Source organism: Sorex araneus, chromosome 9 (assembly GCF_027595985.1).
Source record: "Sorex araneus isolate mSorAra2 chromosome 9, mSorAra2.pri, whole genome shotgun sequence".
Taxonomy (NCBI): Eukaryota; Metazoa; Chordata; class Mammalia; order Eulipotyphla; family Soricidae; genus Sorex; species Sorex araneus.
Window position 1 is genome coordinate 23,347,114 of NC_073310.1, and position 27,428 is coordinate 23,374,541.

The 27,428-nt window shown below is 51.9% G+C and overlaps 1 protein-coding gene across 1 annotated transcript in view; it reads right to left on the reverse strand.

Moving 5' to 3' along the window:
- BCR (BCR activator of RhoGEF and GTPase) overlaps positions 1-27,428 on the reverse strand; it is a 115,717-nt gene extending 88,289 nt beyond the window's left edge. The window contains exon 1 of the mRNA XM_012935169.2: positions 25,904-27,428. Coding sequence (XP_012790623.2) covers positions 25,904-27,272 — 1,369 coding nt within the window. The 5' untranslated portion in view covers positions 27,273-27,428. The remainder of the gene's footprint in view (positions 1-25,903) is intronic.

Here is a 27,428-nt window from a genome sequence, read left to right on the forward strand (position 1 = left end):
CCCCCAGTCAACTGCCAGCCCACAGCCAGGCTGCCAGGCCGAGTCCTGGACACCACCGTGGAACTCAAGCCCAGCCGGAGGCGTATGTGTGCAGAGTATGTGGTGGGCCCGCCTCTCTGGGACCCAGATGAGTAAGGGACAGCCAGGCAAGTGGGACAATGGAGGTTCTATGGTGCCTACTCACAAGTGTCGTTACACAAGAAAGACCAAATCAGAATGTGTGTGCTCATCCGACTGCCCACTCTCGTCGCCCAGTGACAGCAGAAGTGATCATCCCTTGCAGCCCCTGCACTGACTTACGGATATTAAAAACAAAACTGCAAGCCCCGAGTAGAGTCACTTATACTTCAGCGTCACCAAACCAAGACTTCAGTTGTTTCAGCGTCTCCCTGAAATGAAACCTGCAATCAACAGATCAGGAATCATCTTATCAGCACTAGACAAGTGATGCGACAGACCCCATCATGCTCAAAGGAGACCTTACCATAACCAGGGCACCTCTGATAGTATAACTTCTTTGTCACCGCTCCCTTGTGGCTGTAAAAAGTCTCTTTAATTTTTTTGTCCAGTTCCACAGAGCGCCTTTCTACCTGCAGGATGCTTGGCTCAGGAACCGTGAATAAAGCCAGGAAGCTCTTTAAGATTTATCCAGGGAGCCAGAGAGTCCGCCCGGTGGAGTGAGGCTGACTGGGTCCATCCCTGACACCCTTTCTCACCGCCACCACTACCACCCTGGAAACAAATTCAACTGAATTCTCATGTTGTGAAATGGCCGAACAATTTATCCCTCATCTAGGCAACTCCCAGAACTGGGAGTGCAGTTTACAGCTGCCGCAGCTCCTGGCCAAACAACAGGTACATCTATTTCCTCTTCGAAGAAGGAAATGAACCACAGCACCGAGCTATAAACACCCTGACATCAGGATCCGAGTGGGCAATCAGAGTTGCCTGTCCTGTGTGGAAAAGCATGCATGGGTGGGCACCGTGGACCAAGACTTTTATCACTACCCTGTTTTCAAAGTCTCTCCACTCCCCCTGAGGATGTGCTCCCACCCGAACAAGCTGGCCCCATGGAGCCCCAAAGGGCCTGTTCAAAGCCCTGGCAGCCCTCAGGGCCTGGAGCGCCGACCTACACACTACACCTCCTGGCACAGGAAGCCAGTGTACTCCCTGCTGAAGCCCGGGCGAGGCAAGTCCCGGCAGACTCCAAATCCCACAATGGTTCGTCGGGACCTGGAGCCAGGGAACTGCAGGCAGCAGAGGGACCCGACTGCGCTCACAAGCCATCCTGCAGGTTCTTCTTCCTGCGGAGCAAGAGCCCCTGCCGGCCCTGACTGCAGCGAGTCTGATACGCCACAGATGGAATTCCAGGCTGCAGCGCCCTCCTGGCCCACTGCCACGGCAGCTCCCAGGGCCTCGCCAAACCAGCAGTAAAAACAACCGAGGGAACTCGGCGGCTGGGCTCACGGGAGAGGACAGGCACACAGGAAGGCTGCAGGGCCCTCCCTGGAGGCAGAAGAGCTGTACCCAAAGCCCACGCACATCCAAACCTTTGGGGGAAGCCGAGGGGAATGGACAGGTCCTCAGTCAAGTACCCCTGAAGCAAAAAGGATTTGTTCTCTGGAATCCTGCGGGGAACAATCCTAAACATGGGGCGAAAGGCCCGACTCGGGGGCCAATGGAGGTGGGAGCAGTGCCAAACCTCCCAAGTGCCCTGATGTAGAGTTGTGGCAGAGGGAGGCCTTTTGTAAGAAATTATAAGGGGGCAGGAGAGCTGGCTCAAAGGGACAGAGCACATGCCTTGCATGCTGGAGTCCTGGGTTTGACCTCTGGCTCATGGTGGTCCCTTAAGTACTACTAGCAGGAGTGACCCTTAGCACCATCAGAGATGGCCCCAAAACATTTTTGAAAAAGAAAAAGGAAGTGTCAAAGTGTCTCCTAGTTGGCATGCTGTGGTGGTACAGTGATTATTACTCTGTGCTGTGAAAAAAGAAGAGAGTTGGAGGGACAGTGCAGGAGTTAAGGCACTTGCCTTGCATGCAGCCCACCCTGGTTCAATCCCCTTTAAGCAGAGCTGGGAGTAGGTCCTGAGCACTGTGGGGTATGGCCCCAAATCCCTAAAAAATTTAACCAAAGAAAGAAGTATGAAACAAAGAACTGAATATCCCAAGCTACAAACCATCTAACATCATTTGTATAAAATGTCCAGAAAAGGTAAATTCAGCAGTGGCCTGGGCTGGGGGAGCAGGGCATGGCGAGACTGCTGATGGGTTTTTGGGTGGGTGGGGGGTATGTGAAAATGTTCAAGGACCAGACAATGGTGCTGGCATCACTCAACTCTGAATCCCATGAAACCCACTGACAGCACACTTGGAAGAGGGAAAGTATATGTCAGGTAAGTCGCATCTCAATAAAGCTGCCTGAATGGGACAGGAAAGGGCAGTGTGGACCTACCCAGGGATGAAGCACCCCAATAACAAAAAGGCCACCTTTGTCTCAAAGCACAGGAGCTGCAGTGAGCTGCATGCGAGAGCAGCTCATTGTGGTCGAATGATGTGGGACCTGAATGATGGAACTGTTTCGGATGACAGACTTGTGTAACTGTGGATTAGTTCCACACTGTTGTAAGGCACAGAATACCAAAGCAATGAATTGTATTGTGGGTAAAGGACATTCTAATGTTTGGGTGAACACACACACACACACACACACACACACACACACACACACAGACACACACACACACATCCCTCAAAGGTCCTCATAATACCTTCTGAATCTTTAGTATTTTTAAGGAACATGAAATTTTCATGCTTTTCAGGGCACACCTCATGGTGCTCAGGGCTTACGACTGGCTGTGTGTTCAGGGATCACTTCTGGAGGGGCTCAGGGACCACCTGGGGTGCCAGAGATTGAACCCGAGTCAGCCAAGTACAAGGCAAGAAACCAACCCATATACTATCTCTCCGGCCTCATGATCACTGTATCACTGTCATCCCGCTGCTCATTGATTTGCTCGAGCCGGCACCAGTAACGTCTCCATTGTGAAACTTGTTGTTACTGTTTTTGGCACAGCGAATACGCCACAGGGCGCTTGCCAGGCTCTGCCGTGCGGGCGAGATTCTCTCGGTAGCTTGCCGGGCTCTCCGAGAGGGGCAGAGGAATCGAACCCAGGTCGGCCACCTGCAAAGTGAACACCCTATTCGCTGCGCTATCATTCCGGCCTCATGATAATATATTCTTTAACCCTTAACTCAAAATTACTTTTTCCTAATATGAACCAAAAAATTCTCTAATTGGAAATCAACTGGAGAGGTAGGGGGAGAAGGGGGAAATGTGACCATGGGGCCAGGTATGAGGCTCCAGCAGCAGCGCACATGCCTATGACATGTACTGGGAGGTCTGCATTGAATATCAGGCAACATATGGCCCTGGCACCCCATATACGCCCCCCCACAATAATAACAATAAGAAAACTTATAACTATTTGTGGTGATAGATGGTAACTCAGTGGGGAAATCCTGTTTGCAATATATATATTATGTATATACTATATAATCATTAAGTTGTACACCTAAAACAAATATAATGTTACATGTCAATTATACTGCAATAAAAGTAAATAAACAGATCAAACTACTCAGAGGGAAATTAATGTAAAAACTTGATGTTAAAAATAAATCACTGAATCTAGTCTATGACGGGTCCATAGGAGCAGTATTCATGAAAGCCATGGAGAAGCACAAGTGTTTACTGACAGAAGATCAGATAAAGAGTGGTATAAACTTACAATACAGCTTTCAGCCTTTAAAAGGGGTCTAACATGCTACAATGTGAATGAACCTTGAAGATCCTGAGAATCAGTGAAAGAACCTTGAGAATCAATGAAAGAAGCCAGATGCAAAAGGGCAAACAGCTTTCGATAGTACGGTGGGAACTTTAGTTTGCTTTGTAGGCGGCCCACCAAAGTTGAATACCACACCCAATATGGCCTCCTGAGCTCTCCATGAGTGGCCCCTGAGCCCAGAGCCAGTAGAAGCCCTGAGCACCACCAGGTATGGTCCCCAAACGAAACAAAAACAAAGCAAAAAAAAAAAAAAATAGGAGTCAAACAAACAGTATATGATTAAACCAAGTACGAGGTTTCTAGAATGGCCAAATTCATAGAGACCGAAAGTAAAATGGTGATGGGAGCCGAGGGGAGAATGAGGGAGGGAGGGGGGTTACTTAATAGATAGAGTCTCAGTTCTGTAAGATGAAAATGTTCTGGGAATTAGAGTTAGGGATGTAATGCGGCGACAGAGAACATACTTTATATATACGGGTCAAGCCGTGGCATCAAAAAAATAATAATAATAAGAGGGACATGTGGGATATGATGGTAAATATTGTTATTTGGATGATCTGACTTTTAGAATTCAAAAATGTAGGGTGGCCTAGAATGCCTGCGTGACATGCAAGACGTCCTGATCTCTGCTACTACACAGTCCCCCTATGTGTGGTCCTGGTGGTGCCCAAGTTCTGTGGTGGGTGGGAGGAGGGAGGAATGGCCCCAGAAACACTGGGACTGAGAAGGGCAGCCTCACCCGGCACTGAGCCATCTGGTCTGCACAATCAGGCCGAGCACTGCCAACACTGGCACCCAGGTGCCTTGAGCACTTCTCCAGAGTTCCCTAAACAGTGCGCAAACCTGGCTGATTCCTTGCAGCTTAGTGACTGCACCCTGGCCTTAACAGGACAGGGCCCTAGTCACACGACTGGCCACAGCCTGCAATGTCATGCAGACAGCTGCAGGGCTCTGGGAGGACAGGCTCGGACAGATGCTGGACAAGCAAGTGTTGCTTCTCTTCACGGTTCCAGTCTGAGGTTCGCTCAATGCCAAGGAGGCCTGAGGGAGGTTTTCTGACAACTCTTCCATACCAGCCGTGCAAAGTACCATGTCAGACACTGAGTTTTCAGTGAATCTATTCTGCATGCAGATACAAAATGGAGCACTGTGTGGCCCACCACCTGGAGACAGTCAGCCAACACGGCAAAAATATAGGTAATACACAAAGGTTGGTGGCACCTGCTGCAGCGAAAGCAGAGCTGTCGGCTGCCACCTGCCACAGTGTTCTGAAAGGCCCAGAAGGCCTCGGGGGCCTAAGCACCAGGTGGGGCACTGAGTCAGGCCCATGGATGCCAGTGTGGGATTTCACACCCCACACTTACCACATACAGATACCATGAGGGGCCCCTGGGTGCTCACCTGGTCACCTCACCTCACTGTCAGCCAGCCCCCGACCCAGGTCTCACGAAACACTGCAGCAAGCCTGTTGTCCTGCTTCTCCAGCCTCTGTGCACAGGTGCTACTGCCCGGATGCCTGTGCCCTATCCGCCAAGCCCCCCACAATGATCAGACTCTTGTTTTCACATGACTTCATGCAAGACCAACTAATGAGCCACGCTTGATGACCCATATATGAGCTAACTAGCCAGCAGTTAATCCTTCCTTGGTGCTCACCTGGTACTAATGTCCTGCTGACCAGATATTAGGTGGCTACGGGATCCCTGGGCTCAAGAACAGTGTAAAGGCCAAGTCACTGGGCGTGGGCACCAGCAGGGGCCATGTGAACACAGATGGACAGATGGCTGAGTGACAGAGGGCTGCATGGATGTTTGAACGGTAAAGGGATGATAGCTGGTGCTATCAAATTGATGTCAGAATGTCCTTCAAGTGTGTATGTTGAAACCTATATCTTAGTGGGTTGGTTTTAGGAGGAAGGGACTTGGGGAGGCGACTGGCTAATTAATGAGCGTGGGGCCTTTGTGAGTGAGCACTATAATATTTTCATATAAAAGAAATCATGGAGTGGGGTAGAGTTGTAGCTCAGTGGTAAAGAACATGCCCTAAATGCAGGAGACCTAAGTTTCTGCAACTGCAAAAATCAAACAAGCAAACAAAACACCATATTACTTCCTTCCCTTTTGCCATGTTAGAACACAGTGAGAAGAAAACCCTCTATAAACCAGAATATAGGCTGTAACTCAACTTTCAATCTGCTGGCATCATGATCTTGGAATGCAAGCCCTCAGAACTGTGAGAAATAAATGTCTGTTATTTATGCACAAATTACTGTATCTTCCCTGATGCATATAGCAGTTGAATGGGCAAAGGCATATGGCTGGATGATGGATGACTGCATTGATAAGTGATGGATGGCTGAATGAACTGATTGACAAATGGATGGAGTAAACAGCTCAGGCATGGCAAGTGCTTTCTCAGGAATATCTGCTACCAGGAAACAGGCAAGCAAGCATCTATTCAAATACCTCTGGGCTTGAGGACTCAGGATCTCAACACCAGTTTTCTTAAGATGGGGGTTTATACGTGTATCTTGATCAAAAATTAATTTTTTAATCTTTTATTATAAAAAAATTTAAAACACATTTTTTCTTTTTTTTGGGGGGGTGGTGGCGAGGCAATGCTCAGGGGTTACTCCTGACTACATTCAGGAATTACTCCTGGCAGTGCTCAAGGGACCATGTGGGATGCCAGGGATCAAACCTGGGATCGAACCCGGGTCAGATGTGTGCAAGGTAAGTGTATTAGCTGCTGTACCACAGTGCTGGCCTTCAAACACGTTTTAAAAAACAGCATAGTATCGTGATTGTTCATGTCCTATCACACAGCTTCAACAATTAGCAACTGTGGCAAACTTTGTTTCAGGGGATGAACATTCAACCCTGGGAAGTGGCAGGATGTATTAATAAGCCAACTACCTCCACCCCAGCTCTGCCACCTCCAGAAACTTCCTAGAGGAAAGAGCCTTCTTGGGGAAAGGGAAACTGATCCTACCTGCCTCACAGGTTCCAGAAGAAAAGCTCCAGCAACTTCCGGAACACGAACATGCCACCCACACACAGTTCTGTCACCGTATTTCATAATCACCAGCAATTAAGAGGCAGATCATTGTTGAACCGGGGTCAGCAAACCAACTCTCATTTTTGTGTCACTTAGGATCTGAACATTTTTTTAATGATTTAAAATGATTAAGTACCTACTTAATAGCACTGGTTTTACCTCTGAGCCACTGTCTAAATTAGTTAGCAGATGGCCTAAAAAAAAAAAAAAGTCTGACAACCACTGAACTGCAGAGCAAAGCAAAGAGACTCAAATAACCTCTGCTGGTTCACGTCCAAGCTTACCATTTCTAAGCTCTTCCAGTCTGAGAATCCACATGGCAGGGAACACCTAGCTCCCGGCAGGGTGGAGTCGGTGCAGATCCCATTACAAAAGCGCAAAGCCAAGCTCAAGGGAAGAATTCCAAGGAAAGGAAGGTGGTCTCTGACTTCTGCAAAGCCACCAAGGAGGGAACTATGGAAGGAGGAGCCAGGTGCACTATAAGTGGAGTCCAGCAGACCGAAAACTCTGCAGGAAAATGTGAGTTTCCACTGTGGCATGAGTAGCCCACAGAACAGTCAACAGTCTCCTTCCTGCCCTCAGGCCTCCCAGACGGACCAACCACGCCCCAGGACTGGCCAGCTCAGACAAGACAGCTCGCCATCCCAGTGGCGCTGAGAATCCTCAGGGAAGTGTATTCCTTGCAGGAAGGGAGTCTCGGACTCAGCTCCCAGCTGGGGCCACGGGGCAGGCTGCCAGAGGCGGTGCATTCTTGCAGGAAGGTGAAGGCGAGCTCCCAGGCCCCAAACATCCCCCAGTACCACAACGCAGAGCCAAGAGTCACATATCCAAACCGGCTCCTCTTGGTGCTCTCGCCTTGGCAGTGTCGCTGACACACCCGGCTGTCCTCGAGCTGGAAAGACACCAGCTGGCAAGGCACCACCAGGTCCCCCACCGGCAAACATTTGCCTGGACATCATCACCTCCACCCTGCCTGCGGCTCTCCCTGCTGCTAAGCTACCCACGGCGCAGTTGGCATGTCCACGCACTGCCCAGGGAACACGTGCATAGCCTCTGAGCACCCAAGAAGAGGCCAGTGCTAGGGAGTGAGGAAGCAGAGCAAATCCAGCAGCCAAGCATCGTCCTGGCTCCCCTGAGCCCTTAAACCAACCCCCAGACCCCATTCACCTCAGGCTGCCAGATGCCATCAGGGGTTTTACAGAAGAACTACTGGGCCACCTGCCAATGAGGTTTTCTGAGTCGGGAATTCAGAGTGACATGACTTCATTGTTTCATTGTCTGATATGGGAGAACTAAAAGAGTCATCAAAACGCTACTGTGTGGCTTCCTTACTCACAGAAGCCAGAGAGAGTTACAATAATTCACCTGCCATCAAGGGGGTACATGGGGCCAAGGACAGGCTCCGGGGCAGAGAAAATGCCTTCCACAGACAGAGGTTTGATGGGGGCGGGAGCGAGTGAAGAGAGAACACGAGAGAATTAAACGAGAAGTCGTGCTCCACATATATGAAGCCCCTAATTCAATCCTCACACCAAGTAAAGCAAGAGAGAGAGAGAGAGAGATTTTCGAAGCAGCAGCTGACTGCACAGATCAGATGGGTAACAGGGAACAGGAGGAGCAAGTGTGCAAGTACTCCCTGCTTTATAGTCTAGCAGCCACGACAGCCCAACGCCTGGCTGCTGGCACTCAGCTGCAGCAAGACTGAAGTCAGACACAGGCTCTCAGGGCTGCATGGCCACCGCTCACTTCTCCTCTCCTAGCCATCAGGTAGACTGCCCTCGCTCCAAATATGGCCTTGCTGTATCTCCACACCTGCCACAAAAGCTCTACACAACCACACATCCCACATAACTCAGGCACCGGGAGGTATCTGGCCTCACAAAACCAGAAGCATCCTGCTGGCCTGGCCCAGCTTCTACCAGCCTCCAGTGGCTGAGAGCAGCTGAACACAGCCAGGCAAGCTTCTCTGCCTTCGGTTTGCTCGGAGCGTCTATTAGAGCCAGAACTAACTGGCCCGTGTTATTGAGCTAATCTAATCCATGGCTAGGAGGAACAGAAGAGAAGCCAAAGTGCTTTTTCTTTCCTTTCTTTTCTTTTTTGTTTGCTAGTTTGTTTGTTTTGGGCCTCAACAAGCAGTGTTTGGGCTTACTCCTGGCTCAGCGGGACATAGGGAATGCTGGGGATTAAACCTGAGTCGGGGCATGCAACACACTCTACCCACTGCGCTATATCGCTGTATCGCTCTTCAAATTCAGTTACAAGCAGTCCAGAAAAGCAACAAAATAGCAAGTGGTGTGTGTGTGTATGAGAGAGAGAGGAAGAGAGAGAGACAGACAGAAACAGAGATGGACAGAGAGAGAGAAGAAAGAGAGAGAAACAGAGACAGAGAGAGAGAGAGGAAGAGAGACAGAGACAGAAACAGAGATGAACAGAGAAAGAGAGAAAGATGGACAGAGAAAGAGGAAGAGAGAAAGAGAGACAGAAAAAGAGATAGCGAGGGACAGGAAGAGAGAGACAACGACAGAAACAGAGAGACAGAGAGAAAGAAAGAGAGAAGACATGAAAGTTGTTTCTCTAACAAAGGCATAAGAGCTGATGAAGTCACATAACCAGTAACATCCAGTGTTTTCCTAGAGCCTTGCAAACCCCAGCTCAGGGCATTTGCAAGGACTATCAAGGGACTGGGATTACTGCAGGACCTAGGTTAAGGTCAACCTATCCTCAAGCAAACCTGAACCTCAAATCCTGCTTCTCCGAGGGAAAACAGTGAGTCATGGTTATGTATTTTAGGAGGCAAGTCTACAAAAATAATGATGATGATGAAGATGATGATGATGGAGCAAGAAAGATAGTACAGCTGGTATGGTGCTTGCCTTGCATGCAGTTGACCTGGGTTCAATCCTCAGCACCCCATAGTCTCCTGAGCCCCATCTGGAGTGACCCCTCAGCACAGAGGCAGAAGTAAGCCCTGAGCACCACCAGCTGTGTCCCAAAAACAAAGACTTGGGCTCCGACATGGCATAAGCATGACACCTGTTGACCGCTATGAGGTCCCAGTCAAACGGGAAGCCTTGGGGCGTTTCCAAGTGAACCCACAGCCCAAACTTTAATTCACTGCTCCCTTCCCCTCCGCTAGCCCACCCCCTACCCCAAAGCCTGAAAACAACACGGTCCTGAAATGGACAGCCAACAACAGACAGTTCACGGTTCTGACCCCCTGCTCCCGCTGAGGGTGGGGCTGGCTTGGGTGCCGAAGGCCCCACCCCGTGCCTGCAGAACTAGGGTAAGCCCCGTGAGGAAGGCCTGGGTCTTCATATGCCTCCTCTGAGAAGCCACTGAACTTGAGAGTGGCCGCTTCACCTAGGAAGGACTGACTCACATATTCAAGGGACCTCGGGATTCGGGGTGCAGGGGAAAGAAGACAGGAAAGAGAAATGAAACACCCACATTCTGTTCTCCTCCCGGGAGTCTCCCCGAGCTCACAGGGTGACTGGACCGGACCCTCCATTCTGGAGGCCTCGGCCCTGCCTGCCACAGCCAACAGTCCACTGTGACAGATTCGCAGCAGAGGAAGTGGGCCACGGCCCTGGGCTGGCACGCTGAAGACCTCACTGCCCGGCCCAGCAGTGGGCACTGCTACAAGAACAGACGGCCTCTCCCAGACTAGCCACTGGCCAGGTCTCGGCCCCTCCTGACTTCCTTGAAGTTTCGGGAACCTGAAGCTGCAGACTTAGAGGGAAATAAATAAGCAAACACCAGGACAATGACAACGCTGCAGAAGACAGGAGATGACAAAGGCCTGCTGGACCCAGCCTCCAGCGCTCTCTCTCTCTGTCTCTGTCTCTGTCTCTGTCTCTCTCTCTCCCTCCCCTCCCCCCTCATTCTCTCTCCCCTCCCCCTCACTCTCTCCCTCCCTTCCCCTCACACTATTTCTCTCCCCTCCCCTCACTTTCTCATGCACTCTCTCCCTCTCTCCCCCCCAGGCCCCCCTTCTCTCTCCCTCACACCCCCTCCCACACACTCTGAGCTCTCTCTCCTTCCCACAGGAGGGGAAACCTGTCCTGGGCTCCTTCTCCCTCCCTTCTTCCATGCGGGCCCCCACAAGGGCCCTGGGCCTACTCTGGTCCTCCTCTCCCTTCCTCCCCACTTCCTTACGGCCCAGGACTGCATCCTGCCTGCCCTGGGCTCAGGCACTGGTGCTCACCGTCCTCCCCACCCCGGGGTGCGCAGAGCCGGCCTCCTTCCTCCTCGGCCTCTCACCCCTTCCTGTCAGCCCCTTTCCAGTCTACCCGTCCCCACCTCCCCTCAAGGCAGCACCGGCCAGTGCCCTCCCACTCCCCCCCTACCAGACCCGCCAAGGACTGAAAGCCCAATGCGCCCAAAGCTCCCAGGGCACCACTCCTGCTGCTCACGACCTTCAGCGGCTCCCTCACGCCCTCCAAGAAAGCGCCATGCCCTCAGTCTGACCACCAAGCGCTCCCTCCCCTGCTGCCCACATATTTTTCCACCAATTTTCCAACAAAACAAGTCCTGCCATTTCCTGAGTGTGCTAAATACATTCCAGCCTCTGGGCTCTGTCCACTCTCAATCTGGCTTGGCACACCTTCCCCCCACCCCACACCCTCTTCCCCAGGAGGGGGAGACGGGGAGACGGGACATGCCATCTGCCTTCTCCCTGGGGACTCGTGCCCTGCTCCTCATTAGGGTTCTTTCAGGTACCCACTCATCCCAGCGCCCAGCCTTGACCTCGGGTCCCTTGCACCCCAGTTAAGGGCTGATGCTGAACCAACTTCCTACTTGCCAGGACATCAAAGTGGAAGAAAGCATCCCAAAGAACAGATCCGTGTTTTCCTTTCAACTCTGCCTCTTAAAAAACACTGAATATTTCACACTTCCCAACTCTACACTTAGAATGATGGCAACAGTACATTTCATATTATGTGCAATTTCCCCCATGTTCTACAATTAAAAAGGAAAAAAAGAAAGAGAAAAAAAGAGGAAGGAAGGAAGGAGGGAGGGAGGGAGGGAGGGAGGGAGGGAAGGAGAGAGAGAGAGAGAGAAAGAAAGAAAGAAAGAAAGAAAGAAAGAAAGAAAGAAAGAAAGAAAGAAAGAAAGAAAGAAAGAAAGAAAGAGAGAAAGAGAGAAAGAGAGAAAGAGAGAAAAAGAAAGAAAGAAAGAAAGAAAGAAAGAAAGAAAGAAAGAAAGAAAGAAAGAAAGAAAGAAAGAAAGAAAGAAAGAGAAAGAGAGAAAGAGAGAAAGAAAGAGAGAAAGAAAGAAAGAAAGAAAGAAAGAAAGAAAGAAAGAAAGAAAGAAAGAAAGAAAGAAAGAAAGAAAGAAAGAAAGAAAGAAAGAAAGAAAGAAAGAAAGAGCAGGCAAGAGGAGAGACGAGTGGAGCAGGCTCAGCCTAACCCTGGAACGGACGTTAGTCAGTGACCAGCAGGTCTCACTGTCCTGTTCCTGTGACTCACGTGGGCTGGAAAAAGGCAAGTCTTACAATAATGAAAGCAACTAACAGCTCAGTGTCCAGTCCAGGAAAGAATCCTACCCCTTCAAATGGAAAACTGAATTATAAGTACAAACACAGACACTTTTCACCCAGGTTCTTAATGGAAAAGAAGGCGAGAAAGGTCAACGTCCCTACAGGAGTTACACTTTCTGGTAAGTTACGGGCAAAAAATTAAAGTGCTCTTTGTTTGTTTGTTCCACACGCAGAACTGCTCGGGGGATCGAGGATCCAACCCATGCGCTGCCAGGGAACAAAGCCAGGTCAGCTGTGTCAAGGCAAGCACTGCTCTCCTACCTGCCGGCCGCCAAAGTGCTCCTGTACACACTAGCTCACACACAAACGCAGCCAGGGGATGGAGATACGGTGCTGAGCATCCAACTCATCCATGAAGACATGTCAGGAGGACCTCAAGACAATGGACACGGGGCTGGAGCGATAGCACAGTGGGTAGGGCTGTGCTTGCACATGGCCGACCCGGGTTCAATTCCCAGCATCCCATCTGGTCCCCTGAACACCGCCAGGAGTGATTCCTGACTGCAAAGTCAGCAGTGACCCCGGGCATCGCCGGGTGTGACTCAAATAGAAAAAAAAGAAAGACAATGGGACAGTGACTCTGGGGGCCAGCACAATGACCCCCATTGGGATGGAGAGGAAAGGTGGTCATCAGCACAGCTCACCCCTTCACATCACTCGTCAAGCAGTCACCACGGGACAAAGATCACCCTCCCTATTCAACTGTGAGTGTCCAGACCAGCCCTGTACGCCCCCCCCCAATCCCGAAACTTCTGACACCCCAGCTAAGGGAAAGCGGGGTCTCCTCCTCCACAAGGACCCTGCTGAGCAAGGACTGTGCCGAATGCGGCTGACTTCCCTAAAGCTTTTGTCGGCCATCCACCCTACAGCAGACGCCTTGGTCAACTCAGTCTCTCGGGGGATTTGCTAGCCAGCACCCTCTTAATCTGATCTCTAGCTTTTATTGATTTCATCAGAATTTTAAAAGGTCGGGTGGGCTAGGGATGTGGCACAGTGATGAAACTCATGCTTGCATGCATGAGGCCCGAGATTTAATCCCTGGTACGATCTGATGGAAGAGTTCTTAACAAGCAAGATCCTAAAGTGGGACCAGTCCACAAGGTGGGAACCACCAACGCTGATGACTAACTCACCCTTGGGGCCAGAGAGAGAGAGTACAGGGTATATGGCACTTGCCTTGCATGCAGCTGACTTGGGTTCAGTCCCTGGTATCCCATATGGCCCCCTGAGGACTGCCAGAGGTGATCCCTGAACTCAGAACCAGGAGCCAGCCCTGAGCACCACCGGAAGTGGCACAAAAACCAACCAAACAAAAACACATGCTCAACCACCTTACCACCTCATCCTGTGAGCCCCATATACTCCCGGCTACCCTTGGCCTCCATATGAAATGGCCAGAGCACCTCTCTGACAAGAGGCCCTCTCAGGCCTCAAGGCCCACAGACAGGTCTGACCAGCACTCGTGGTGGGCAGGCAGAGTGCCCAGGCGGAAACCACAGCCACATATGAAATAAACACACCCTCAAAAAAAGCAGGAAAGAACGAAGCACTAATATATACTATCACGTGGGTGGGCTAGCCTCAAAACCTTATTCTGAGTAAAAGAAGCGAGACACAAAGGGTCACTTGTTACATGAAGCTCTTCAGGTGAAATGTCCAGAAAAAGACACCTTGGCAAGAGGTGCCAGTCAGGTGCTGGGGGCAGAGAGAGGATCAGGGCGCAAGGAGCAGAGTTGCCTTTTGGAATGATAAAATGTTCTAAAATTAGAGACATTTTATATAATTATGAATATACAAAAACAAAAAAAAATGAAACAACAACCGAAAAAAAACCACTGCAACTAGATGCTCTAAATGAGTGAATTCTGTGGTATGAATTATAGAACTGTTTAAAGACCACTCCCACCACTCCCAGGACCATAGTTCCTCACTAAGGATGGGTGTGTGTGTGTTTGTGTCTGTGTGTGTTTGTGTGTGTCTGTGTGTCTATACTAGGAAAACCAGAGACTCACCTGTCCTCAGCATCCTGGTCGCCAGGACGGATGGAAACCACCCTTCCCCTGTATACTCCCAAGTAAGCTTTCTGCAGCTCTCAAAGAGAACGAGGAGAAAAAAAATAAAGCTCCCACTCCACCTGTCCACCCCCATGCAGGCTAGCTGCAGTTTGCTGTTGCAGCGCCTCAGGAAGCAGGGGGTAGGATTGGCCCAGGGATCACCGGCCCATGGCAGTGGTGCAGCCAATGGTAGTGGTGGCTGTGGGCTGCAACCAAAACGCCCTCCAGCCCTCATAGTCACCGGTTCATCCTGAGGATGCCACATTCCTCACCTATGCATTTCTCCCTTAAAACTAAGTAGTGAACAATCGACACACAGCGGATGCCCAAGAAGGCAGCTCATAGAGGTGCAACTCACAGAGGAAGCCCACATCCTTTCACAATTCAGAGGCTGCCCCATACCTTACAGCTACGGCAGCATCCCGAGGGCATCTTACCAGAGCTGTGCCCAACTCTTGTCCTCTACATGCCAATTATAGCGCAACATCCCTGGATTCCGCAGAGTCTAGACATGCCAGAGCATTAATAAATGTTCAGACCTTCCCATCTTCCTCCTGCGTTTCCCAAAGCCTGTAGTTCCTCCTTCCTCTAAGGCTTTACATCCCTGAAAATGCGAGCGAAATGGTTCCAAGTCTTCTGTCTACAAACATGGGGGACACTATGAGAAAAATCAAGGTCTCTTTCTTACACTAGCTCCTTGCTTTCAAGCCACATGGCAAGCGGTCCAGGAATAATGCCAAGCAGACTCCATTCTACCCCACAAGGGGTGGCTGTGGTCCCAACGTGCAGGGCTCACATGACGCTGGGGCTGATGGGACTCAGGCCTGACACACATAGCTGGCTTTCATTTAAAGCATGATACAGAAAAACACACACTGTACCTTTAAGAACTCCAAAAGGCCCAGCAGAATATCCTGCGAGGAGCAGGAGGGGAACAAAGGTCATGTCAGACCCCTGGGCACTGCAGAGCTCACTGGCCATGCTTTCCCTGAGTGGGTGAAATGGCCTGCACCTATTGAATTATGCATTTCTCCTTTAAAACCTCTAAGTGGTGTGCAATCAACTCACACTGGATGCCCAAGGAGGCGACTCTGCAAGGCCAGCCAGGGCCCCAGACCTCACCCATGCGGCCACAAGGTCTCCCAAGCAGGCAGTCAGCTCCAGGCAACAGCAGCACTACGTTCCTACACCAGGCCACTCTGAAGTCCAGCGCTTTTACTTTCAAAGTCTGTGTTCTTTTTGTTTTTTGAGAAAACACTCAGTTATGCTCAGCAAGGAGCTTACTCCTTGCTCTGTGCTCAGGGATCAGTCCTGACAGTGCTGGGGGGTGGGGCGATATGCGGTGCCAGGGATCTAACTGGAATTGGTCGTATGCAAGGCAAGTACCTAAACTCCTGTACTATCTCTCCCCAAGTCCCCAAATCTGTGCTCTTTCCCCAGACTTGATCCACATGTCGCCTTTTCTAGAATGTTCACTACAAGGTTACAGACATTCATGTGCAGAAAAACCCTTCCTGCACACCAGCATTTTCTTTTTTGAAAGAGATCACATCAGGCCTTTACAGGGAAGTGAATCCTCAAAAGCTAATTATTTACTTTGTGTGTGTGGGGGGGCACTGCTCCCAAGCAGTGCTCAGGGGGCCTGAGGATCACTCCCAGCAACACTTGGCTTACCAGCATGGCTCAGGCCTTGTGGTGCCAAGGGCCATGGGAACAACCACCCTGGCAGTGCTGGGGGGAAGGGCCCTTTTGAGGGCTATACATGGCAGTGCAGGGATCCAACCAGGGTCCCTCAACACTGACCCCTGGGCTACCTCCCAGCCCCAAAGCTAGTCATACACAGGCACGCTTGAGGAACAGAAGATCCATCCCCTGGAGCTCCTCTCCCCTGGCTCTGTCAAGCTGGTCCCACCATGGCTGATGCAGTTGGTCTTCTCCTCGCCTTCCAGTGTCCCCTCACTGTCCCCTGGCCAAAGACAGTTCCTTCCTAGTGCTCCCCCGGCATACAGCCAGCCACCTGTCCCATGTTCCCATCTGAGGTGCCCTTATCCCTGGGCACCTGCAGAGTGCAAACAGCAGACAGTGAGCCCTTCTCCTCCCAGCCACTACTGAAGGGAGAAGGTGGATGGTCGGGCAACACTTCTCCGACATCTCTGTCCTTTCGGACATGCTCACCTGAAGCAGTAGGCACGTGAAGGGCCCCCGGGGGCTGGAGAGAGATGTGTCTCTTTCTTGGGTGATGTGCTATGTTTTGTTCTGAGGTCATACCTGGTGGTGCTCAGGACTAACGCCTGGCTCTACACTCAGGGATCACTCCTGGAGGGTGGTGTGTGTGTGGGGGGAGATCATATGGGGTGCCAGGGATCGACATGAAAGACAAATGCCCGAGCTACTGGACTCTCTCTCCTTTCTCTGGGTGATTTGCAAAATAAGAGAAGAAATAACATCCCTGGAAGGTCGGTACCGTCACAGACCACCAGTCTGTAAGCTGGCACCAGACGATTCCTATCTCGGCACTTAGGTTTATGTGGCCATGTCCCCACCAGACTGAAAATGACCCAGTGGGAGGTGACAATGACCTGTCTCATGATACTCAGCACCCTTCAGTGCCTAGCACAGCAAGTCCCCGAACCTGCCTGACTGATCAAGAGTGCCTCCACCTGGGGGTGGGGAAACTCAGACCATGTCTCCTTTCAGATGATTGGCATCACTACACCGTCTGAGAGAGGCAGGTCAGTGCCAGCCCTGCCCCCCAGCCCCCAACAGCCTGACCTTGGACAGCTTATTTTAGGTTTGGATTTGCCCCACCCCCTCAGACCCTATCAGTTGAGGGCATATAATTATGATAATAATCCTGCTGCAGCCACTTCACAGGGAGGCTTGAAGGACACATGAGACAACCTTCACCAAAGTCATACTTACACACCAGTGAGGCATCGCAGCCTTTGTGGCTCAGCCCTCCGCAGGCGTGTCTATGAAACCCACCTGTCAAGTCTCCCTTGAGCCCCGGCCACCCCCTTGTCCACAGCCATTTTGCAAGGTCACCGAGGCGAGGACGAGAATCCTAGACAGCTAATTAGCAGGCCTCAGCGTGAGGATTCCGGAAGCTCTCAAGGTTGAGTGGGGAAACCAAGTAGGCCTCCGCAGAGAAGGAAAATAACCCACCAGGTCACATCCAAAGCCAAACACTTTCCTTGCTGCAGCCCCTGAATCCAGTGCTACTTTCTCAAGGAGGCGAGATCAGAACAGGGAGGCAGATAAACAAAGAGAAACCCGAGCCGGAGAGACAGTACAGCAGGCAGGGGGCTGGACCTGGGTTTCCGTTCCTGGAACTCCACATGGTTCTCCAGCACCCCCAGGACTGAGCCCCCAAGTACAGAGCCAGGAGCAAGCCATGAGTACCTCAGGGTTGTGGCCACAAAAACAAACAAACTTCAGAGATGGGTTTAATTTCATCTTTAACCACAAAATCCCATCACACCCAAGACAGAGCCAGACCCAGGTGGGCTAAGATTATCACCGTGACATCAAACACCATTAAGGGCCCAAGGTGAGGCCTGAGCTATGGAGTAGAGTTGTAGGGCACAACTTCCTTGTTCTAAGGATCTTGCCACCATGACGGAGGCCAGACAGACACAAAATTAATAGGAAGTCATTTCCAATACGCAATTAAATACACAACAGAAGACATTCTAATATTATAAAAGTATATGTATGTGTTTTGGTTTTTAAAGGACAAGGCCACGGGGGGAAATTCCAATGGGGACTGAAGCAATAGGACAGTGGTAGGGTAGGGCATTTGCCTTGCATGCAGCCAACCGCATTCAATTCCCGGCATCCCATATGGTCCCCCAAGCATCACCAGGAGTAATTCCTAAGTGCAGGGCCAGGAGTAACCTGTGAGCATCACCAGGTGTGGCCAAAAACTAAAAAGAAAAAAGGAGGGAAAAGGCAAGAGAATCCCCACACCTGACATGTTCAATGAACACCTATGCACAGTTGAACGACATAGAGGTGGGTGTCCTGGTTAAGGAAAGGTAGCTATTGATTAGTATAAAGGTAAGAAGAAGATAAAAATAAAGAAGTTTAAAAAAAATTTTTTAAATTAATGAAATCAGAGAGTCTCTTGCCCCGGAGCCTGGCTGTCATCCCTGGGTCCCCTCGGAGGGGGTGGGCTTCAGTTTCCTCCCCTCCCTGAGCAGAGCTCCCACGACTGAAGACCTCTGGAGCCTAGCCATGGCCCCTCTCCACATGTTCAGACAAGCTTCATGCATTAAGGAACTGGCAGAGGAACCCAGGTGTGTGGGACCCGAGGCTGAGACCTCCAAGCCTACTCAGATCAGGACAGGGCCTCTTCAACCCAGATTCCCCATGTTCCAGTAGCTAGGCGGTCACCCCCAGGGCCTGTTCCCAGCGCCGTGTAATCCCACCAACAGCCAACATCCAGAGACTATAAAACCAAGCTCCCAGACATCTTTTAGCCTAGTTCTCCCTCTGGGAGAACCTGGCAAGCTACTGAGAGCTTCCTGCCCACATGGGAGAGCCTTGCAAACTCTCCATGGCATATTCATATGCCAAAACCAGTAACAATGATAGGTCTCATTCCCCTGACTCTGAAAGAGCCTCCAATGTGGCACTATTGGAAAGGACGAGTAAAGAGAGGCTTCTAAAATCTCAGGGCTAGGACGAATGGAGACGTTACTGAAACCACTCAAGAAATTCGATGATCAACGAGATGATGATGATGATGATGAATGAAATCACACAGAAAAGGATTTTAGTGGTGGCACGGCCTAAGCCCTAACTTTTTAGATGAGAATAAATGAGGCTATATATGAACTACTAGATCACAGCTCTTCTATGCCAAGCTGCTAAACACAAACTTTAAATTATTCCTAAAATATGCCTGATGCAGCCAGTACAAACCATTCCTCTCCGCTGTGACAGCCCTTTTCTCTGCAGCCCAATCAGTGACTCACTGAGCACTGTAGGCTGAACTTTGTTCACCACTACTAAATTCATAAACTAAAATCCTAAACCCTACTACCTTAAAAGGACTATTTGTAGTATCTTTTTTTTTTAGTTAAGTTTTTTTTTATTTTTAATTAGTGAATCACCGTGAGGGTACAGTTACAGATTTATACATTTTTGTGCTCATGTTTCCCCCATACAAAGTTCGAGAACCCATCCCTTCACCAGTGCCCATTCTCCATGAAGTTAGTGTCTTAAATGAGGTGATTAAACTAAAACTAAGTTGTTTATAGCTGGAAGGATAGTGCAGTATCTAGGGTGCTTGTCTTATATGCAGCTGGCCTGGGTTTAATCCCCAGCACCCCATATAGTTCCCTGAGCCTGGCCAGGACTGATCCCTGAGTGCAGAGCCAGGAGTAAGCCCTGGTTGAAACAGTATTTAGCCCCAAAACAAGAACAAAATAGCAAAAATAAAACTGAGTGATTAATGTGGGCCCTAGTGAGTTCAGCTGGTATAAAAGGAGGAAAAGTTTGGACACCCGAGCAGACACCGGGGATGTGGGCACACAGAGAGATGGCTATGTGAAAAGGCAGGAAGAGGCGGCCACAAGCTCACCAAGGAATAAAAGACGCGGAGGAAGTCAGCCCAGCGGGCCCCTGGATTTGGACTTCCCACTGCCAGAACAAAGTTCTGCTGTTTAAGTCATCCAGCCGTGACACTGCGCTACGGTTGCCTTAACACTGGGGCCACTTCAAAACCAGGGGTGTGCCCGCTAAGGCATTATCACCATCACTTGCAGGTGATTTGCTCCGAAAAAAGAACACACCTCTTCGGGCTTGGAGGGTTAAGGATAAGAATGCTGCTCCAGGCGACTTCGAAACTCTACTTGGGTGAAATAAGCCAGACAAAGAGCAGAGCAGACGATTCCATTCACATGAGACACCTACAGTGATAAGCAGAATCTCCAAAACAGAAAGTAGAGTGGCCCTTGCCAGAAGCTGAGGGAGGAGAGAGGTGATTGCTTAGTGGGTCCAGGAGTTGGCTGCAGTTAAGAAAAAAAATTTCTGGAGATTGTGGCGACGGTTGTGCAACAATGTGAATATACTTAATGCTGCGAAGTGGGTACTTAAAATGGTGCCCTGTGTTCATGGATGTCATGTACTTATTTCTACACAAAAATAAAGCTCTAACCTGTTACATAAGTGTTTTAATTAAAATCACTACTTTTTTTTCCGAAGGAAAAAAATTCCTATGTGAGTCACAGGGATGGAGAGGGTAAGAACTGACATGGGGTTCATAGTTAATCTACCACCGCCCCCTGAACCCTGACCTAAAAAAAGCAACTTCAACCAAAATGCAGGTCTCATATCTGGCAACCTGAGGCCCTTCCAAGATGACCCACGGCACGGTCTCTGCCAGGTAAGAAGTCACGCATGCAGGCCGTCTAGGCCACAGACGCTCAGACCAGGACAGGAGGTGGCTACTGAAGCCAGAAGCAACAAATGAGGCAAAAAAGAGTCATGGGGAAGGCATGTTCTTCTGGAGCCGCTCAAAGCAGCACTCCCAGCTCCCTCCTTAATGACAGGGTCCAGAACGTCTCAGTCCATTCCCAAAATAAGACAGTCACCCTTTCCAAGCCAGAGAACCCTTGTAAAATGTGATCTAGACCCTGCTTCCATCCTGCTGCTGACGGCTGCCTGGGATCTGCACGCTGCGTGTCTGCTGATGGACACAAGGAACCCATAGTGTCCCCAGGCAAGGGACCAGCCATGCAGCCGACCTGAGGCCTGGGTGACCCTTCGCCCGCACCCCCCCACACCCAGCGCCCTGATTACTCACTCACACTGTCATAACTGGTCCATTGAAGGGAACAACAAAGCAGAAATCATTCTGGCAACAATAGGTCGCCAGAGTCCAAAGGGCAAAATTAAGCAGCTTAAAGGGAAAACGTGAAAACTCACGTGAGCGTCCACAAAGAAGCATAAGCCCCAGGGTTGTATCTCACACGTGACCCAGGGACTAGGGCTGAGGAACACAGGCTGGAAGTTCGGGTCTGAACCGCTTCTCCTACATAGGGGCTGGACAGAGAGGACAGTGGGTAGAAGGCAGGCCTTCCACACAGCCAACGGGATTCAGTTCCAGTGCCAGACACGGCTCCCAGGGCACTGCTAGGACTGATCCCTCAGCACAGATGCAGGGTAAATCCTCAAAACTGCTGGGTGTGGCCCCAAACAAAAAGCAAATAAAGAAAGAACTCAGATCTAAGAGGAATTCCTCATTGGAAACTTAAGACTTGAAGCAAAAAGACTTCCACAAAATAACTAATTTTACCACGAGCTACTTGACATATAGAAGAATCAAGTTCACAGCTTATTTCTGGCCACAAGAGCACCACAGAACTTTATAGCAAAGATCCAAAAGACTGCTAATGTTAAAAAAGTAATCTGTAATCATTCTCCAGCCAACTTGTTCCAGATCAGCGAAGGCTCGCAAGAGGGTCCCACCAACTCAGGGTACACAGCAGGCTGACCAAACCTGGGACAGGGCATCCTCCCAGCACAGGGCACAGTCACAGCCACATCCACCTGGACTCACCCGCAGAGTGGGACCATCAGATACTCGCTCCAACGGCCTTAAAGTGCCCATATTTCTGCATCGATAGTCAGCCAGGAGGGCATTTGCTTTGCACGCCGCTGACTTGGGTTCAGTCCCCAGCATCCCATACAGTCCCCTGAGCACCGCCAGGAGTGATTCCTGAGTGCAGAGCCAGAAGTAATTTCTGTGCATCGCCAGGTGTGACCCCAAAAGTCAAAAGAAAAAAAGTTCACATATTTCAGATGTGAGAGGGAATCCAGGCGGGGCGGGGGGGGGGAGTGGTGGAAGAACCACGAAGAACTGGGGCAGAAACCTGCAAACTCCTGACTGTAGTCCCGGGATTTTTTCCTTTTTTCTCTCATCAATACTGTAATGAAACAACACTGAACAAACAGCATTACTCAAGGACCTGCTGTACATGCTATGTGTATGTCTCTGAGCCAAGCTCCACAGGAGACCGAAAATGAACGAGGAAAACCTGCCTTCAATACACAATCTGTGTTACCATATGGGTACATCTTTGGGAAGTTCCACGAGAAGAAACAAGGCAGACAAGTAGCCACACAGATACTGCATGATTACCACTGGCATAAGACATAGAAAATTCACAGGGAGAGAAATCAGAATGATGGTTCACTGGCGCTAAGGAGGGAAAATGGGTAGTTACTATTAGTCAAATGGAATCCTTTCAGTTTGGGAAGTTCGAAAGAGTTCTAGAGATGGAGGGTGACAGTTGAAATGGCGCAAAGGTACCTAAAGTTCCTGAACTGTATGTTTACCTGTAGCTAAAATGGGTCAGGATGTTTGATTTCATGTTAGGTAGATTTACCACAATTAAAAAAAAAAAAAAAATGGACTGACACAGGTGCCCCCGAGCTTTTGCTCCACAATTTCTCAGACAGACAGCTCCCCCCACCTCATCCTGCACTGATGGCAGACTTGTCAAGGTCTCTCTGCAGAACTAGCGCCTCTGGGAGCATCCCTGCTCTGAGTGAGGGGTATTCTTCTCTCCCACTAACTTCTAAGTTCCAAATGGCAAAGGTCACACTCTCCCTAAGGAGTCTGTCCAGAGGGAAGGGTTTGCCTGTGCCTGGGGGGTGGGGCTGGGGGGAATCACAGTTATTAAACCAACCTGGGGGCCTTGGGAGCACACGGCTGGAAGGACCCCTGGAGTGACCCAATTATCTTCTTTGGGCACATGGTCTGGTGGGAAAAACACCCTAAGATGAAGGTGCTCTTCACTCTGGACAGCTCTGCAGCCCCACAGGGGCCCAGAATCCCAGCTCTGCCACATCCTGAGTATGTTCATCCCTCAAGTGAAGAGCCCCCAGTGCCGGGTGATGGGACCACCCACCAGAGCCCTTGCCGGAAGCCCACGATCAACTGGGCTGGCACACAGCGGTGTGTCCATTTAGATCAGAAAACATGGCATGCACTCCTCCAAGGGGGCTCTGAAACTTCGCGATCCAGGGCCTGGGACTGCTGCTAATACTGCAGAGGGTGACTTCCACTCCCTCCCCACACTGTCATTTTCTTCATTGTTCCCGCGCAGGCCTGGGCAGCCATCTAAACAACATTAGTAAACGGTCAGGACAGAGACAGATGGCTGAGCCAGTGTGGGATCCCTCCTACCCTGACAGCCACAAGTCTCGGAGGACCACGCTGGGGACAGAGTGCAAAGCCTCCCAGAGCTCAAGCCCCGGAGTTTAAATACCTAATAGAAACGAGAATGTGGGATCTTGAGGACATTCGGACAAAGGCTCCTGAAAGTCCTAAGAGCTAGGTCCAAGTTGGAAAATTAACTCCTTGGGGGCAAGGGTAGAGAAGTCACACATGTAAGAGGCCCTGGCTTTTATTCCTAATATTTCCTTCTTTAAAAAAAATTGTGTGGGGAGCTGGAGCAATAGCACAGCGGGTAGGGCATTTGCCTTGCACGCGGCCGACCCGGGTTCGATTCCCAGCTTCCCATATAGTCCCCTGAGCACCGTCAGGGGTAATCCTGAGCGCAGAGCCAGGAGTAACCCCTGTGCATCGCCGGGTGTGACCCAAAAAGCAAAAACAAAACAAAACAAAAAAAATTGTGTGTGTGTGTGTGTGTGTGTGTGTGTATGTGTGTGAAACTCTCAGTCTTTTGCTGAGCACCTCCATTGTGCTAGGCAGAGTCCCCATCTAAGGATGGGGTTGGCCAAACAGCCCTGTCTCCAGGGGCCACTGGAGAGACAAACATGAGGAGCTGGCAGAGGGGCGAGGACCCCCCCAGAGAGGGTCACTGAAGCATAGTCCACCCACCCAGGCCCCACTTCCCCCACTGAAACAAGAGACTGCTTCAGACTGCAGGTCTCCGTGGAACCCTCTCATTTGCTTCTTTATTAATAACATTTTGGGGCACCCTGGCACTCCAGCTGGCACCCTCGGCCCACTGCTGGTGCCCAGTGACCACTCAGGGCATGGTTCCAGACCCTGGACAAAGTGATGTGCCTGCAAAGCAGGCTTCTGAATCCTACAGCTTTCCAGCCTCGGGGACTTCCTTAAGCAGTTGGGCCAGGCGGCAGGTCCCAGTGGCATTCACAGCCAGACCCAGCTGCAAATGAAGATCAGCAACTGAATGTGCCTAAAACAAACAGGAGAGAGGGCCCCCCCACCCCACCCCCCCCGCCACAAAAAAAAAAAAAAAGGTCTCGACAAAGCCACTAGTTTCCACTGGACTCTAACTAACAAAGCACATACAGCTCCATCAGCAGAAAAAAGAAAAATCAATGGAGGAAGGAATCAGATCCCTCCAACAAGGAAAGGCCTCCTAGAGATTCTCAGCAGACTCACATCCGCCCTGTCCTTCCCACGACTGCAAACTGTGCGGAGTCCTCAGCGCCCAGACCCTTCATCATCCATCGTGAGAAGACAGTCAAGCACACCCCACCAGTTTACGGACGTAACTCCACAGGCAGAGCCAGAGAGCCAGGACTCAAATTTCTAGTTATGGACGTGAAATTCCAAATAACACCAGTAGGTGCTCATCATGCCCGGGGTGAAAAGGAGACGACAGACTCGCACCTAGGGAGCAGAAAACTGGAGCTGGGGGGTGCCTAGCGGAGGCTGTGAGTGAGGTGAGTAACGAGCAATGAAGTCTCTCATCAGAGCTGGGCACATGAGAACGGGTGTGGCTCTGCTTCAGTCCAGGATACAATCTTCACCTCATCAATTTCCAGAGGCCCACTGAGTCACAACTGACTGCCGCCTAACTTCCTCCTAAGGCATATTTCCACCTGCTCTGACTTGCAAGCAAACCTGACACTTCTATGGCTGGAGAGCAGCTCACACCTCCTGGATTCCCCAAACGTGTCATATAACCCTTCCAGGACAGGCACTGTGGGGTGGTGGGAAAGATCAATCCCTGCACGGGAGTTTTTAGCAAAGGTCGTTCCCCGCTCCCCCGATGTCCCCCTTACACCATCATCACTGCCTCCCCTGCACGGATCACGGGGGGGGGGGGGGGGGGGGGGGGGCTGAGATCAGTGGGGTACTGAGGTACTCAGAGAACCCTGCTCCCAACTCAGAGTACTTTCAGCAGAAGCTTCCAGTTCTGAATCAAAGCAACAAGCAAGTCACTGACCACCCCAACCCCATCCCAAACAAGAGCAAGGAAGGATTCTGCCGTCTGCAAGAGGAAGGGGATGGAGAGCAGAACCCGAGCAAATCCCTTCCGTAGACCACAGCATTTCAAAGTTACCTCCAGGAGAGTCTTCCCTCTCCAAAAAGCCCCTTTCTCACTTTCTACCCATCCATGATTCCCAGGTGGGGGGGGGGGTGTTTGTTGAGGGTTGGGGAGTGCTGGTACCCACCTGCATCTCCATGAAAGCTGCTGTCCTGCCTCCCCGACAAGCTGTCCCCATCGCTCGGCCAGATCTGCCCCGTCTTCCGCACCCCCACGATGGTGGCCTCCGACACCACGACCTGTCCCTGCCGGTGCCGCTTCTGGCACTGGGGCGTCGGGGGGCTGCTGCTGTCGAAGGACTGCTGAGAGTTCTGCGAGGGTGAGCGGCTCTTGTCGCGGAACATGCGGTAGGTGGTGGGGCTCGGGGACACGCGGCTGGACTGGCCCGAGGAGAAGTCCTCCTCGCTGGACGTGAGGTTCTCATTGGAGCTGCAGTCCGGGGTGTAGCCCCCTCCGCTGTCCTCGAAGCTCCGCGGGGAGTAGGACCTGCGGGGCCACGTGAGGCGCCGCTCCTGCTCCGACGTGCTCTGGCTGCGCAGGAGCTGGGGCCCCTTGCCCTCCCCGTCCCCCATCATGCCCCCCACGTAGATGCTCTGGTAGGGATGGTACTCCAGCGGCGGCCACGGGGGCTTGCCGCCGCCGCCGCCGTTGGCGCTGATCAGGTTGTCCTTCAGGAAGCGAGGGTTCAGCTCGGCGTCCTCGTAGTCGCCGTCGACGCCGCAGCTGCTGCTCTCCGAGGTCCGTGCCCCCCGGTAAGCGGGCCGGGGCGCGTCGGCCGGGCCGGAGCCCGACCCCGCGCTGAGCTGGGCTTTCTTGCGCTCCATCTGCATGGCCTGGCTGCCCAGGGAGCTAATGCGGTCCGACACCTCTTTGTCGTTGACCTTCACCAGGCCGCGTTCGTGGTGAAACTCGACGTTCACGTAGAAGGGCTTGTCGCCCTCGGCCGCCCCGGCGGGCTGCCCGTGGCCCTTGCGGATCCGCTCGAAGTTGGACCGGAGCGCCGCGACGCTGGTGGGGGCGCCCCGCTCGTCCCGGTCCCGATCGGCGGGCGCCGCGGACGCCGAGCGGCGGGCGGGCGCGGGCCTGCCCCTGCCCGGCGAGCCCTCTCCGTCGGGCCGCGCGTCGGGCTCCTCGGCGGCGGCCGGCGGCTCGGCGGCGGCGTCGGTGGTGGTGGCGGCCGCGGCGGCGGCAGCGGGCGAGGGCGGCGGGCGCGGCGCGGGCGCGCGGGGCTCGGCGCTGCCGTCGGGGGGCGGCGCGGCGCGCCTGAAGCCCCAGCGCTGACGGTCGTAGCTCTTCTTCTCCTTGGCCAGCAGCGTCTGCAGGTAGATCATCCGGAAGCGCTCCTGGTTCACCTCCTGCTCCAGGCGGCGGATGGAGGCCTTGCAGCGCTCCAGCTCCTGCTCGATGTCGCCCACCGAGCGCAGCTCCATGCGCGGCGGCTCCGAGTCCGGGAACTGCGCCTTCCACGCCTCGGCGAAGCCCACCGGGTCCACCATGGCGCGGCCGCTCTCACCTGCGCCGCCGGCTGCGAACGGGGCCCCGGACTCAGCGCCGGCGCGGGCAGCTCGCGACGCGCGGCCCGGGACGCCGGCCGACGACCCCCATGGCCCGGCGGCGGCGGCGCCGGCGAACAATGCCCGCCCCCTCCCGGG